Source organism: Amblyraja radiata, chromosome 4, assembly GCF_010909765.2.
Source record: "Amblyraja radiata isolate CabotCenter1 chromosome 4, sAmbRad1.1.pri, whole genome shotgun sequence".
NCBI classification, from domain to species: Eukaryota; Metazoa; Chordata; class Chondrichthyes; order Rajiformes; family Rajidae; genus Amblyraja; species Amblyraja radiata.
Window position 1 is genome coordinate 95,362,562 of NC_045959.1, and position 14,631 is coordinate 95,377,192.

A 14,631-nucleotide genomic window follows, 5' to 3' on the forward strand; every position below is an offset into this window, starting at 1 on the left:
GGAAAATCTAAGGCAGCATCTATGGAGCGAAGGAAATAGGCAACGTTTCGGGCCGAAACCCTTCTTCAGACTGATGTAGGGTGGGGGGGAGGAGGGGGGGGGGTGAGGGGTGAGGGTGGGAAGGGTGGGAAGAAGAAAGGAAGAGGAGGAGCCAGAGGACTGAGGGAGAGCTGAGAAGGGGAGGAGACAATAAGGGCTACCAGAAATTAGAGGTCAATGTTCATGCCGTTGGGGTGTAAACTGCCCATGCAGAATATGAGGTGCTGCTCATCCAATTTCCGGTGGTGTTCACTCTGGCCATGGAGGAGGCCCAGGACAGAAAGGTCGGATTCGGAATGGGAGGGGGAGTTAAGTGCTGAGCCACAGGGAGATGACAAGTGAAATGGCTGCGGAGGCCGGCAAATATATATTTTTAAGGGGGAGATTAACAAACTCTTGATTAGTGCGGGTATCAGGGATTATAGGGGCGAAGGCAGGAGAATGGGGTGGGGAAGGAATGATAGATTAGCCATGATTGAATGGCGGAGTAGACTTGATGGGCGCTGGATGGCCTAATTCTGCCCCTATCACATTAACTTACGAAGTAGTGCTTCTCAAATATGATTACTAAACATACTAAAAATATCAACGTTAGGTTATGTGCCTCAGATATATAAGGTTTCAAATGCTAAAGTTCAAGAAGAAAGTTTCTGTTCGGATTGCCAACTAGTATCAACATAATAATATTTTTGTTATTTCATATGCATGTAATTATGACAGAGATATTATATAACCACATGGAAATATACAGACTTTTTCCATGTTCAAGAAAACAGCCGAGGAAATTTTAAAAGCATTTGTGGGTTAGTTGCCTGCAGAGTCAGAAGGTCTTGGCTCAAATGCAACTCTAGAGATACAAGAACAAAAACTTGGGCAGGCATAGTGTAGTAGTGAATGAATGATACCCTGTTGGATTAAATGAGGCCTTGCCTGCTCTTGCAGGTGGAACTAGCAGATTCCACGGCACTATTTCAAGGAGAAGCACGTATATTAATTCCATCTGGTGCTCTTTCAGAGTAATGCATTTTCTGTGTATGCAAACTGGTTGCTGCCTCTGCACTGCATCAGTAACATTCTCGCAGATGCGAGAGGTTAACTTGCAAAGTGCTTTATTTAAACAAATAACTTAAGAGAGACAAATATCATTGTTCTATTTACCTCTTTAACACAGATAGCAGACCGTTTCCTTTATCGCCTCATTACTTTGCAAAATATACACAAGTTCTGTTAGTTGCATGCTATATACTCCAATGACCATCTCCCAGCCATCTTCAGTGTAGTCTTAAAGATAGACACAAAATGCTGGAGTAACTCAGCAGAACAGGCAGCATCACTGGAGAGAAGGTAAGGGTGAGGCCCTTCTTCAGACAAGACATCTGATTAGTCTTGTTAGTCATTGTTATCAACTGCACTGCCTCAGATTTAGGTTTATTAATATCATGCGTACCGAGGTACAATGAAAAGCCTCGTTTTACATGCAATCCCAACAGATAATACTATACATAAATATAATCAAGTCAAACTCAAACAGGTAGAATAAAGGGGAAGCTACAGAGTGCAGAGTTTCATTCTGAGCATTGTCGACACCTGTTCCATAGACAAAGTCCAATGTCTGTAATGGGGTGGAGATGAATCCAGTAGTACACTTCCAAAACAAGTTGAAATGTCACATGGTTGGCCTTGCACCACCAATATTCCAAATCTGACCCGGCTCTTTCTCTTTATATCTATTCCATGGACTTTTAGGGCAATGTTTATAGAAATTATTTTCCAATCCATATCACACTTTCTCCCGATCACGTAGAATGTCTTTTTACCAACTCATACTGGACGGCTATGTCCAGTATACTTGCAACAACTAAGCTGCCTTGGATGCGCTGTCCCTATTCCGCCTTTGCGTATACTTAAGGGCCTATCCCAATTGGCCGTCATTTACGCAACAGGCCAGTAGTGACTGACGCGCGACGGTCGCGCAACTGTCGCGCGCGTCATCATGCGTCTTCATCCGTCAGCACAGCCGTCTGGAGCGCGTGACGTCATTTGAATACGCAGTTTATGATATTTACCCAGTTTATGATATTTATGGTGATTTTCTAAAATGTTCCAGTTTCTTGAGTGGTGCTAGCAATTGAAAAACTGCAGATGTGATGCCCCTATTCAAAAAAAGAGGTGATTGAAAAGTAGCAAGCTGCAGACCAAATTAATCTGTAGGAAGGAACTGCAGATGCTGGTTTAAATTGAAGATTTACCAGATAAGTGACACAAAATGCTGGAGTAACTCAGTCTGAAGGGTCTCGACCCGAAACGTCACCCATTGCTTCTCTCCAGAGATGCTGCCGGTCCCGCTGAGTTACTCCAGCATTTTGTATCACTTATCTGGTTTGCTCTTCCATTTCTACCAACTGCACCCCTTCTCATGTCATTCATTCATCCAGCTGTAGGAGATGCAACATTTGTCTTTTTAACCTTTTCCTTACCCACAATCCAGGGACCCAAGCAGTCATTGCAAGTGAAGCATCAATTCACTTTTGCACTTTCCGGTTTAGTATATTTTGGTGTTCACCACGTAGTTTTCTCTACGAAACTGTGCAATTTTTTTAATCGTGCGCGCTTATATCCATGATGCGTAAAAGGCGGGCCGACTGCGTATGAGCGGCGCGCGGCGGCGCTTGGTTACGCACGGTGACGTAATCATGCGTCACCACGCACGAGACCAGAATGTCAGCGTGCGAACGCATTACGTCCGCGTGCGTACTCGTCAGAGGCGCGCAAACATTTTGTGCACTACAAAATCCTGGAGCGCCGCGCAATACCGCGCGCAACTCAATACCCCTCCGCGCTTCTCCGTGCGACCGTCCCGCGCCGCCCACACTCTACCCGTGCGTCTCAACGCGACGACGAGGTCGCGTAAATGGTGCGCAAATGACGGCCAAGTGGGACAGGCCCTTTACTCCTGTTGGCTACCGAACATTTCCAGCCTAATTTTGGACATCTGTAGAGCTTTCCATGTCTATATTCACTTTTCTAGAGATACTTCTGACTCCTGAAGTGGAGTCACTGTGGCCACTTACACAGGCTGGACCAACAGGCACCAAAAACAATCCAAAATACATGCAACCGCAGTAATCTGTCAACAATGCCATGAATGAAGTATTGAAACGTTCTCTCTTGATTGTAAGAACATGCAATGCTTAACCTCCATTTCTAGAGGGTTGCATGGCAGTTGTAATGCATTCAATTGATTATTTAAGGATTTGTTTTTGAGGGCTTTGTGGTACAGTACAATTCCCTTCTCTTGAGAGCAATGAGATTCAATAGCATGATTACTTTCAGCTGGTCCAGTTATTTTATATATCCAGCTCGATATAAAGTGGTCAAATTTTCACTCCAATGTCTGCATTCTTTACGCAGGTTACTTAACCAGAGTTCCAGCTTCTTGGCGGGCTTACTATGTTCCATGATACTATGAATTGAATCAACCAGCACGTCCACGTGTTTCATTAGTTATCAGGGATGCAGGCACAACATCTAAATGTTATAACTTTACCAACCAGCATTTCTGACACTAAGCATCCTTAGAGAGTGATAAGTTAAACCAACAAAGTGCTTCCCTAAGCAAAAGTACAGAGGTAAGTATTATTTTTCCACTATGAAGTCCGCACACAGACAGGCAGGCAGCTTTTCTACAGGGAGACAGACTTTCTGGAACCTTTCTCTCAAAACACTGCTGCAATAGACCAGCTCTGCCATTTAGGACTGAAATGTCGAGACAGGCTGTAATCCTCAAAGGAGTCCACACCCAAAATTACTGGAGCTATGTATTTTCTGATTACATTTTGAGTATTTCACTGATTACAAAGTACCTTGGGTCATTCGGAAAAGGCAATCACTGAAAAATGCAAAACAAATACAACTTTATACAAATTGGCATTTTGAGCGACATGACTGGCATGTATGTAATTCCCATGTAATATTCCGAAACCACTAATGCCATTTCACAAAAATGATTTTGATTGTGCAGAATAGTTTTTATTTGTATTTTCTGACTTTATACTTTGGACACAGCAGCAATATTACTTCTGATTATTGCATATGGAGTTAGTTATTGGCCTCAGCATAAGTTTGTATAATCAGTTTAGACAGTACTTTGGGTTTGGTTTTCTCAGTTCAGTGCTCAACTTGATGTTTCAGGTTTCAATGAAGTTCGCCAGGTATATAATTCAGAGAGCATGCAAGCCAAGCTTTTCCAGTTGGAGCGATTCCTGGAAGTGCATGCATGCACAAGTGCTGCAACTCAGCTATGAATAGACACTGCAAGCTGGATGAGGGAAGCGTCTACCCAGTCAACTTTAAAGACTCGGGGCTGGCTAGAAAAAAAAGTTCCTTCTTGTGGTTGTGGAGAGCATGTTGTTCGTTGCTAGAACTGGTTCCATTAATCTTGGGTACTGTGAGGAATGGGTCTAGCCTTGTTTCTGCAGAACCTTCCATTCAGTTGCAACGTGCAGTACCACTTGTCCCTCAGAAAGGTTTCTGCAGAAAAAAAGTACTGCCCCAAGTCAATTCGACATTGGTGTGCATGGCAGAGGCCATGATGGATTCTGGTAGATTGTCCATGATCAAGCTGTTAATGTAATTTGGTGAATAGCTCATCATCAATACATTCACCATAATTTTGCCAGGCTGGTGATGAGAAACAGCCTCCCTCATTAGATCCTTCATATGTTGAGTGTCATTGCCCCCACACACCATTAAAGTGATTGGGTTTATCGTGAATGTATCCATACCACCAGAGATTCATAAAGTCATTCAGCATGTAAACATGCCCTGCAGCCCAACTTGCCTGTGTCGACCAAGATGCCACTAATCCCACATTTGGCCCATATCCCGCAAAACCTTGCCTATCCATGTAACTGTCTAAATGTTTAGTTTAGTTTAGTTTAGAGATACAGCGCCGAAACAGGCTCTTCGGACCACTGAGCCCACACTGACCAGCAATCTCCGCACACTTACTCTATCCTACACATACTAGGGACAATTTACATTCATACTAAGCCAACTAACGTACAAACCTGTATATCTTTGGAGTGTGGGAGGAAACCGAAGATCTCAGAGAAAACCCACGCATGTCATGGGGAGTATGTACAAACTCCGTACAGACAAGTACCCGTAGTCAGGATCGAACCCGGGTCTCAGGTGCTGTAATGCAGCAACTCTACCACTATGCCAACGTGCCGTTTAATTTTTCTGCAAACCGATCCCAGACATGCACATAGACGTCAAAAAGACACCCTTTAGTTTGTCTAAAGATCACCGGCCATCTGGAATAATGAGCAGACCACAATTAAATACTGCTTTTAGCACATTCCCAGCTTCAGGACATGGTGCTGAGGGACTTGCTGAAATTGGTGCTGGTGCCACAAAAGCTCTCTGGCAAAGTGTAAGCAAGAGTAAACCACAGGGCTCTTTGAGCCTGACCCATTATTGAGTAAGATCAAGCAGGATTTGATCCTGGTATTAGCTCTACCTTTATGCCTTCTCTCTGCAATGTTTGACTCCCATGTCATTGAATAATCTGTCAGCCTTAGACACGACTATTTTCAATGATTCAGCCTTTACAGTTATCTAAGGTGGAGAATATCAAAGAATGACGACCATGAGGGAATTCCTCTTCATCTCCAAGTTAAATGGGTGATATTTTGGTCGAAAACTGCAACCTCCATCATCCCTTTCCTGTCCAGGTCTAGATTTCTTTATGGAAAAAAAACAGAAATCTAATATGTTTTAATAACAACATCTCATTTTTCTAAATTCCAACGAACAATCGTAAAGGGGCTGTCCCACTGCGGCGACCTAATTGGCGAGTCTAGAAGAGTTTAGGAGAGTTTGAAAAAGTGTCATGTTGAAGACCTCCTTCGACTATGTAGAAGACCTCCTTTGACCTCCTTCAACTATGTTGAAGACTAGCTAAGACTAACTTCGGGTAAATTGGACACAGAATAATGGAGAGTGAAGACGACCTCCTTCGATCATCCTTTGACTATGATGAAGACTATCTACAACTACCTTCGATTATCTTCAACTACCCTCGATTACCTACGAATAACATGCCGACCTACTACGACCTACTTCGACTAAACCTACGAGTAAAAAAAGTATCGATTTTTTCCATGGCAACCTTTTTTTACTCGCGGACGTTTTTCAACATGTTGAAAAATACGCCGCGACCTAGCTGAGGCCTCGAGTACGTCTGGACTATCCTCGAGCATGAAGGAGAGTTACAAAGACCTCCTAGGACCTCATGTCAACCATGCTGCGAGTATGTCGAGGGCAAACTCGTCTGAACTCGCGGATTAGGTTGCCGCAGTGGGCAGCCCAAGTAGATTTCTCAACTATTTCCCCAAGGCGAGCTTTTCATTCAAGGAATCAGCCTAATGTACTTCCTCTGAACCACCAGCTCTGTAAGGGTATCTTCTCATTAAATAAGGAAACCAAAACTATATACAGTGCTACACCTACAATACTTTGTCAATTATAGTGTGTTCTCAACTGCACATAACTGACCAGATCAGTGTGCACTATTGCTAGTTATATAAATTATATTTATTTGTGTGAAAAATAAATCTTGAATTTATCCACAAACTAATAAGGCCTGGACTATTCAAATCTGTGAATTCCTATTGGCATGATAGGTGTCAAACAACCTTTCTGTCAAATTTCACCATATAACCATATAACAATTACAGCACGGAAACAGGCCATCTCGGCCCTCCAAGTCCGTGCCGAACAATTATTTTCCCTACCTGCACTCAGACCATAACCTTCCATTCCTTTCCCATCCATATACCTATCCAATTTATTTTTAAATGATAAAATCGAACCTGCCTCCACCACTTCCACTGGAAGCTCATTCCACACAGCTACCACTCTCTGAGTAAAGAAGTTCCCCCTCATGTTACCCCTAAACTTCTGTCCCTTAATTCTGAAGTCATGTCCTCTTGTTTAAATCTTCCCTACTCTCAATGGGAAAAGCTTGTCCACGTCAACTCTGTCTATCCCTCTCATCATTTTAAAGACCTCTATCAAGTCCCCCCTTAACCTTCTGCGCTCCAGAGAATAAAGACCTAACTTATTCAACCTTTCTCTGTAACTTAGTTGCTGGAACCCAGACAACATTCTAGTAAATCTCCTCTGTACTCTCTCTATTTTGTTGACATCCTTCTTATAATTGGGCGACCAAAATTGTACACCATACTCCAGAATTGGTCTCACCAATGCCTTGTACAATTTTAACATTACATCCCAACTTCTATACTCAATGCTCTGATTTATAAAGGCTAGCATACCAAAAGCTTTCTTTACCACCCTATCTACATGAGATTCCACCTTCAGGGAACTATGCACAGTTATTCCTAGATCCCTCTGTTCAACTGCATTCCTCAATTCGCTACCATTTACCATGTACGTCCTATTTTGATTTGTCCTGCCAAGGTGTAGCACCTCACACTTATCAGCTTTAAACTCCATCTGCCATCTTTCAGCCCATTCTTCCAAATGGCCTAAATCTCTCTGTAGACTTTGGAAATCTACTTCATTATCCACAACACCACCTATCTTAGTATCATCTGCATACTTACTAATCCAATTTACCACACCTTCATCCAGATCATTGATGTACATGACAAACAACAGTGGACCCAACACAGATCCCTGAGGCACCCCACTAGTCACCTGCCTCCAACCTGACAAACAGCCATCCACCATTACTCTCTGGCATCTCCCATTCAGCCACTGTTGAATCCATCTTGCTACTCCTGCATTTATACCCAACAATTGAACCTTCTTAACCAACCTTCCATGAGGAACCTTGTCAAAGGCCTTACTAAAGTCCATATAGACAACATCCACTGCTTTACCCTCATCAATTTCCCTAGTAACCGCTTCAAAAAATTCAAGAAGATTAGTCAAACATGACCTTCCAGGCACAAATCCATGTAGACTGTTCCTAATCAGACCCTGTTTATCCATATGCTTATATATATTATCTCTAAGTATCTTTTCCATTAATTTGCTTCACTTATTTTCTCTGTTTTAATCTGTACTTTTTTTTGTTCTCTTTTGCTTTTTGGATATGATGCTATATTTAATCAAAATATTTTGACAGAGTTTCTGATTTAGATCCTGCACCTCACCACCTTCCTTCTTTTTATTCATTCATGGGATGTGAGCTTTGCTGGCAATGGTCACCTTTGTATTTAAATTAAGAACATTCAAATCAGGGTGGCATGGCGGCGCAGCGGTAGAGTTGTTGCCTTTCAGCACATGCTGTGCCAGAGACACGGGTTCGATCCCGAGTATGGGCGCTGTCTGTACGGAGTTTGCACGTTCTCCCTGTTACCGTGTGGGTTTTCTCCGAGATCTTCGGTTTCCTCACACACTCCAAAGATGAACAGGTTTATCAGTTAATTGGCTTGGTAAAAGTGTAAATTGTCCCTAGTGTGTGTGTAGGATAGTGTTAGTGTGCGGGGATCGCTGGTCGGTGGGCTGAAGGGCCTGTTTCCGCGCTGCGTCTCTAAACTAAATTAAAGTTATGCTACTTTGCACATTACTCCAGTTGACATGATGCATTTTCACTGTTGAATACACGCCACAGTGCTGGGGGCTCTTACAATATGTGATGTTCGGCTAATTATCTGATATTGTGACATATCTCTCTAGGCGATTCTAAAGTAAGAATATCCTGAATTACAATGCTAACTGCAAAGTGTTAGTTAAGGGCCTGTCCCACTTACGTGTCCTTGTCGTCGCGTTGAGGCGCACGGGCATCATGTGGCCGCGCGGGGCCGGTCCACTGAGAAGCGCGGAGGGGTATGGAGTTGTGTGTGATATCGCGCGGCGCTCCGAAATTTTGTAGCAAACGAAATCTTTGTGCGCCAACGGCCTGTCGCTTAACTGACGGCCAAAGTGGGACAGGCCCAAAACCCTGGCGCGACGCAACGTTTCACCTCCAACAGCAGCAGAAGCAGGCAGACGATTGCCGAGCTCGGCCTGGGGCTCACAGTCATTGCGGTCCGGATCCGCCCCCACTTCTACTCCCAGAGCGGGGCCAAGAAAATTGAAGATAGACACAAAATGCAGGAATAACTCAGCGGGACCGGCAGCATCTCTGGAGGGAACGAATGGATGACGTTTTGGGTCAAGACCCTTCTTTCAGACTGAAGAAGAGTCCCGACCCGAAACATCATCCATTCCTTCTCTCCAGAGATGCTGCCGGTGCCGCAGAATTACTCCAGCATTTTGGGTCCATCTTCAAATGACGTCACGCGCTCCAGACGGCTGTGCGGGCGCATGCAGTCGTGCGCGACCTTTGCGGGACTGTCGCGCCTCAACGCGACCACAAGGTCGCGTAATTAGCATGCCAAGGACACGTAAGTGGGACAGGGGCTTTACTGCATGTACAATTATGGTTCTAAGTTACATCCTTTTCACCTGACCTTGCTTGCCTAATTACTTGTCCATCATTCAGCTCAGTGGCAGCCATAATTTCCTTTCCACTGATTTCTGAACCCCTATGTCAAAGTCTTCATGCCAAGGCCAAAACTTGTTTCTTGAGAGCTTCTTTGACTATCCCGACTGACCTTTCGGCTGCGCCGTTAGCTGCCGGATGGCAAGTTGGCATGAAGGTATGCTTGATTGTCCTATCTGGGACACATGACAATAAACTCTCTCTTGATACCATTTAGCTTCATGAAACGCTATGTGCCCCTGCCACTATCATTCGCACGACAACTAATGTTTTGGCCCGGACCAGACAGCTGGTAATCTCTGAACCTTTTCAAAACTTTACTATTGCATTTATTTTATGCTACAGAGAACATGAAGTTCTGTTCCAATGTGCTAGTGGTTCATGCCGAACACAGAACTCCATTCAACAATGCTCCCTATCTTGGTTTGCATTCCAAGGCTGCCCTGCTCCCTTGCCTATCAGCATATTTTCTAATACCTATATTGGTGCTGAGGTCTGCAGAATTAATGTTTTCCCTACTTCTCTCTCCCTCTTCAACAAATTATGTTCAACAAATCCATCATATTATTATTTTTATCTGCTAAATTTGGTGCAAAAGTTTGCAACACAGGTTGCATGATTGAAACATCTGTACAAAAGGTCAATGATGATGTTAAAAATACCCTTGGCATAAGTGCAGGACCTGTGTTAGTTATTTCTGCCATACCAATTGGTCCATTTTAAAATATCCCAAAAGGTGACCGTCTTCCATCAAGCATTTGCCCATCTTTGAATTCTTACTCATGCCCTGTTTTGTTTTAAGTATTGTGATTATAAAAAACACCAATTTTGATGCAGCATGCTTACCAATGTTTACACTTTAAAAACACTTATTAACTCAACGCAAAATTACTGCCCTGCAGTTATCCTGGCACATTTAAAAGATTTAATAGGAATCTGAGGGGTAACTTTTTCAAACATATGGTGGTGGATATATGGAACAAGCTGACAGACGAGGTAGTTGAGGCTGGGACTCTCCCATCGTTGAAGAGACAGTTAGACAGGTACATGGATAGGGCAACTTTGGAGGGATAAGGACCAAATGCAGGCAGGTGGGATTAGTGTAGCTGGGACATGTTGGCCAGTGTGGACAAGTTGGGCCGTAGTGCCAGTTTTCACTCTGGAACTCTTTAATAAAATTCGAAGAATGAGAATGATGAGCTTACCTTATTTGCCCCGGTGACGAATTGCTTGCTGCTTGATCTGCTAAACTGTGGGTGGAGAGCCACTATCTAGAATACAAATAAAAACAAAATCCAACTGAGAATTGCTTCACATGGCACAATTTTTGTCTGGTTCACTCTCTGGATATGGACCTCAGGAAATTGGGGAAGTGCAACTGTGGGGAATTGTACAAGGAATTGCCCATCTTTGGGCCAACAAGGATTACATGCCATTCGTAGGTTGCTTAATCCAGTACTTTCTCCCTTTGCGAGCCCAATACTCCCCTCTTTTCCAAAACTTGTTCTGAACAACCCCGATGCTGAGCTTAATTCATCGCAATTACGTCAGACAGCAAAATTGACTACATAGTATCCACATGAGTGTAACAAGAGCAAGATATCTGTGGTCTAAACTGTGTAGAAAATACTTATGGATTTTAACTCTCCAAATCTGTTTTTCAGCAATCCCTGTAGCTCGCTCCATTCATGATTGGTTTTGAGTTACTTAAAAAAAAAAATGGCATTGAATATACAACTCTCACTTAAGGTACCGTTTACAGGTAGGGACAATTTGTATCTCAGTTACAAATAAATCTTAAAAATGCACATTCACTCCTCAGATAACAGATTTTCCTGTAACAAGGGTACCATCAGAGAAAATAATCTCATACAAATTTATTAGGCCTGAAGCCATGCAATAAGCAGGTGGTTAGAGAACCAAAATTATTTCTAGCAAGGTATGTATGTGAGCAGATTTATGTTTACTGAATTTTCTTGATTTAATCACCAAATTTCATGCTTTTTCTATTACTACACCGTGGTTACAAATTAGCTTTGCCTCAATAGATTTCCAGCTTTTCACAAGATTGAAAAATCGATAAAACTCTTATGAGCCTCAGGGGTGCAATGATGAATGGCAGACGCAAGCTCCTTCCAAGAAATTCCTAACATTGGGAGGTTCCAAACTCAATAGCTTTGATCTGCCTAACCAATAGCAAGGAGGGGAGGCAAAATAAGAATGTGTGTGTGTGTGTGTGTGTGTGTGTGTGTGTGTGTGTGTGTGTGTGTGTGTGTGTGTGTGTGTGTGTGTGTGTGTGTGTGTGTGTGTGTGTGTGTGTGTGTGTGTGTGTGTGTAATCTATATATGTGTGTATTTGTGAGTATGTGTATATGCTGTTTATACACACACTGAACTTTTTTCTCTTGTTTATTATACTGTTTACAATGTACTATGTTTACATAAAGCCCTGTCCCACGGTACGAGTTCATTCAAGAGTACTCCCGAGTTTGCCCTGATTTGAACTCGGAGATTTATGGTAATGGCTTCTCGTCGGTGCTCGGGGCTCTCGTGGACATTTTTCAACATGTTGAAAAATCTTCACGAGTCTTCCCGTGCTTACCTGCCATTAGCGAGTCTTCCCGAGTACCTGCCGTTAGTGTTACGAGCCGCTCAGAGACGTCCCCGAGCTCCGATGTACCCGTTACGTTCATTCTCCGTGCTTACCTCGAGTTTGATTTTTTTTTTTTTAACTCAGGAGAGCTCTTGGAATAAACTCATACCGTGGGACAGGGCTTTATGTAAACATAGTACACTGTAAACAGTATAATAAACAAGAGAAAAAAGTTCAGTATGTGTATATACAGTATATACACATACTCACAAATACACAAATATATATATATATATATATATATATATATATATATATATATATATATATATATATAGATTACGCACACACACACACAAAATCAAACAATAATAGTCTATGTAGTTCAGAGCTTATTTGAGGTTGTAGCGTTTAATAGCCGAATGGCTGCAGGGAAGAAGCTGTTCCTGAACCTGGATGTTAGTTTTCAGGCTCCTGTACCTTGTTCCTGAAGGCAGGGGTGAAATAAGTGTGTGGTCAGGGTGGTGTGGGTCTCTGATTATGCTGGCTGCCTTTTTGAGGCAGCGATTCCGGTAATTCCCTTAGATGGTGGGGAGGTCAGAGCCGGTGATGGACTGGGCAGTGTTCACCACTTTTTGCAGTCTTCTTCGCTCCTGGGCATTCAAGTTGCCGAACCAGGCCGTGATGCAACCAGTCCATATGCTCTCTACTGTGCACCTGTAGAAGTTCAAGAGAATCCTTTCCGACATAACAAATCTCTGTAATCTACTCAGGAAGTAGAGGCGTTATAATTTTTATAATTGCTTCAGTATGCTGGGTCCAGGAGAGATCTTTGGAAATATGCACATCCAGGAATTTGAAGTTTTTTACTCTCTCCATCGTCCCGTTTATATAGGATTGTGGGTCCTTATCCTTCCTCCTCCAAAGCCCATTATCAGTTTGTTGGTCTTACTAACTTTGAGAGCCAGGTGATTGTGCTGGCACCATTTGGTCAATCGGTCAATCTTACTTCTACATCTGACTCATCACCAGCTGTAATTTGTCCCACAACGGTGGTGTCATCAAGGAACTTGAAGATGGAGTTTGCACTGTTTCCGGCTAAACATTTGTGAGTATAGAGCAGGGGGCTGAGAACACAGCCTTGAGGTGCTCCCTTGCTGATTGTTATTGAGGAGGAAGTGTTTCTGCCAAATCGAACAGACTGTGGTTTGTGGATGAGGAAGTCGAGGATCCAATTGCAGAGGGATGCGCAGAGACCCAGTTCCGTGAGCTTGGTAATCAGCTTTGTTTTCTTTTTTTTTGGTATCAAAAATAATTTATTTAATTACAGGTGCACAACCTTTTATCCGAAAGCCTTGGGACCAGACACTTTTCGTAATTCAGAATTTGTCGGTCTTCGGAATGGAAATTTTTTTGCGTAGATTTTAATGGCTGGCTCAGTGGTAGAGTGCTCGGCTCATATCCGCAAGGTCGCGAGTTTGCGCCTTGATCCTGGCAGTTACTCGATCGCGAGTTTGAGTCTTCAATGTCGTTTTTTCTTGCAGAATAAATGTTTGTATGAAATACAGTGTAGGAGAAGTGTGGGCAGAACTTTGGAAGTGATTGCCCACCAGTCTAAAAAGCCGCGGTGTCTCCCTGTCCCTGGGATAGCAGGGGGCGATCAAACAGCACAATACCCCCCTCCCTCTCCAACTCCAGAGGAATCCGCTCCCCGATGGGCCGCTACCAAAGATCATCGCTCCTCTATGATCTTTGGCCGCTACAGCGACAAGTGGCAGTTCGCCCACAGCCCGAGCTGCGCCCCCTCATCCGCCACCCCAAGAACAAGACGTACCTTGCACACCATCAGCTTCTGTCCCTACGTGTTCCTCTGGAGTTGGAGCGGGGCTGGGCTGGAGTTGCTGCTGGCTGTGGGTCTCTGGGATCTCCGTGCTTGCAGTGGGCCTGGGCGGCGGTGGGAGCTGTGGACCTACGGACCTACCTCCGTGGAGCTAGCCAGCTTCGGAGCGTGGAGAGGTGAGGGGGCGAGCTGCTGCGACCCGACTCCGGTGGATGGTGACACCGGGAGCTCGCGGGTCTCCAGTGGGAGACTGCTTTGCGGGGCACCGGCAACGGCGACTTCTCCCGCCCGAATTACGGGGTTGAGAGCAAACATCATAGAGGTTGAGAGTGACCTGGAGGGGGGCCTTACAACGCCCGGCGCGGCTGTAAATTGCCACGGACTTGCTAGCGCCCGCCGGGGGCTCCAACATCAAGACCGGGGCAGGGCCCTACATCTCCCGGCGTGGCTTTGAGTGGCCGCTCCCTGATGGGCCCCTACGACGCCCCGAGCTGCGCCCCGTCATCCGCAACCCAGGTTCCTCTGTAGTTGGAGTGGGGCTGGGCTGGGCTGCTGTTGGCTGTGGGTCTCTGGGATCTCCGTGCTTGCGGTGGGCCTGGTGGTCGGTGTCCAATTGGTCCTGGCACGGTCCTGCTGC

At 44.3% G+C, this 14,631-nt stretch overlaps 1 protein-coding gene across 4 annotated transcripts in view; it reads right to left on the bottom strand.

The window, feature by feature from the left end:
• The window catches only part of vps41 (VPS41 subunit of HOPS complex), a 179,073-nt gene that overhangs the window by 84,443 nt on the left and 79,999 nt on the right, over positions 1–14,631 (bottom strand). For all 4 annotated transcript variants that reach the window (XM_033019969.1, XM_033019972.1, XM_033019973.1 and 1 more), the window contains one exon: positions 10,768–10,833. In XM_033019969.1, the coding sequence (XP_032875860.1) occupies positions 10,768–10,833 (66 nt within the window). The remainder of the gene's footprint in view (positions 1–10,767; positions 10,834–14,631) is intronic.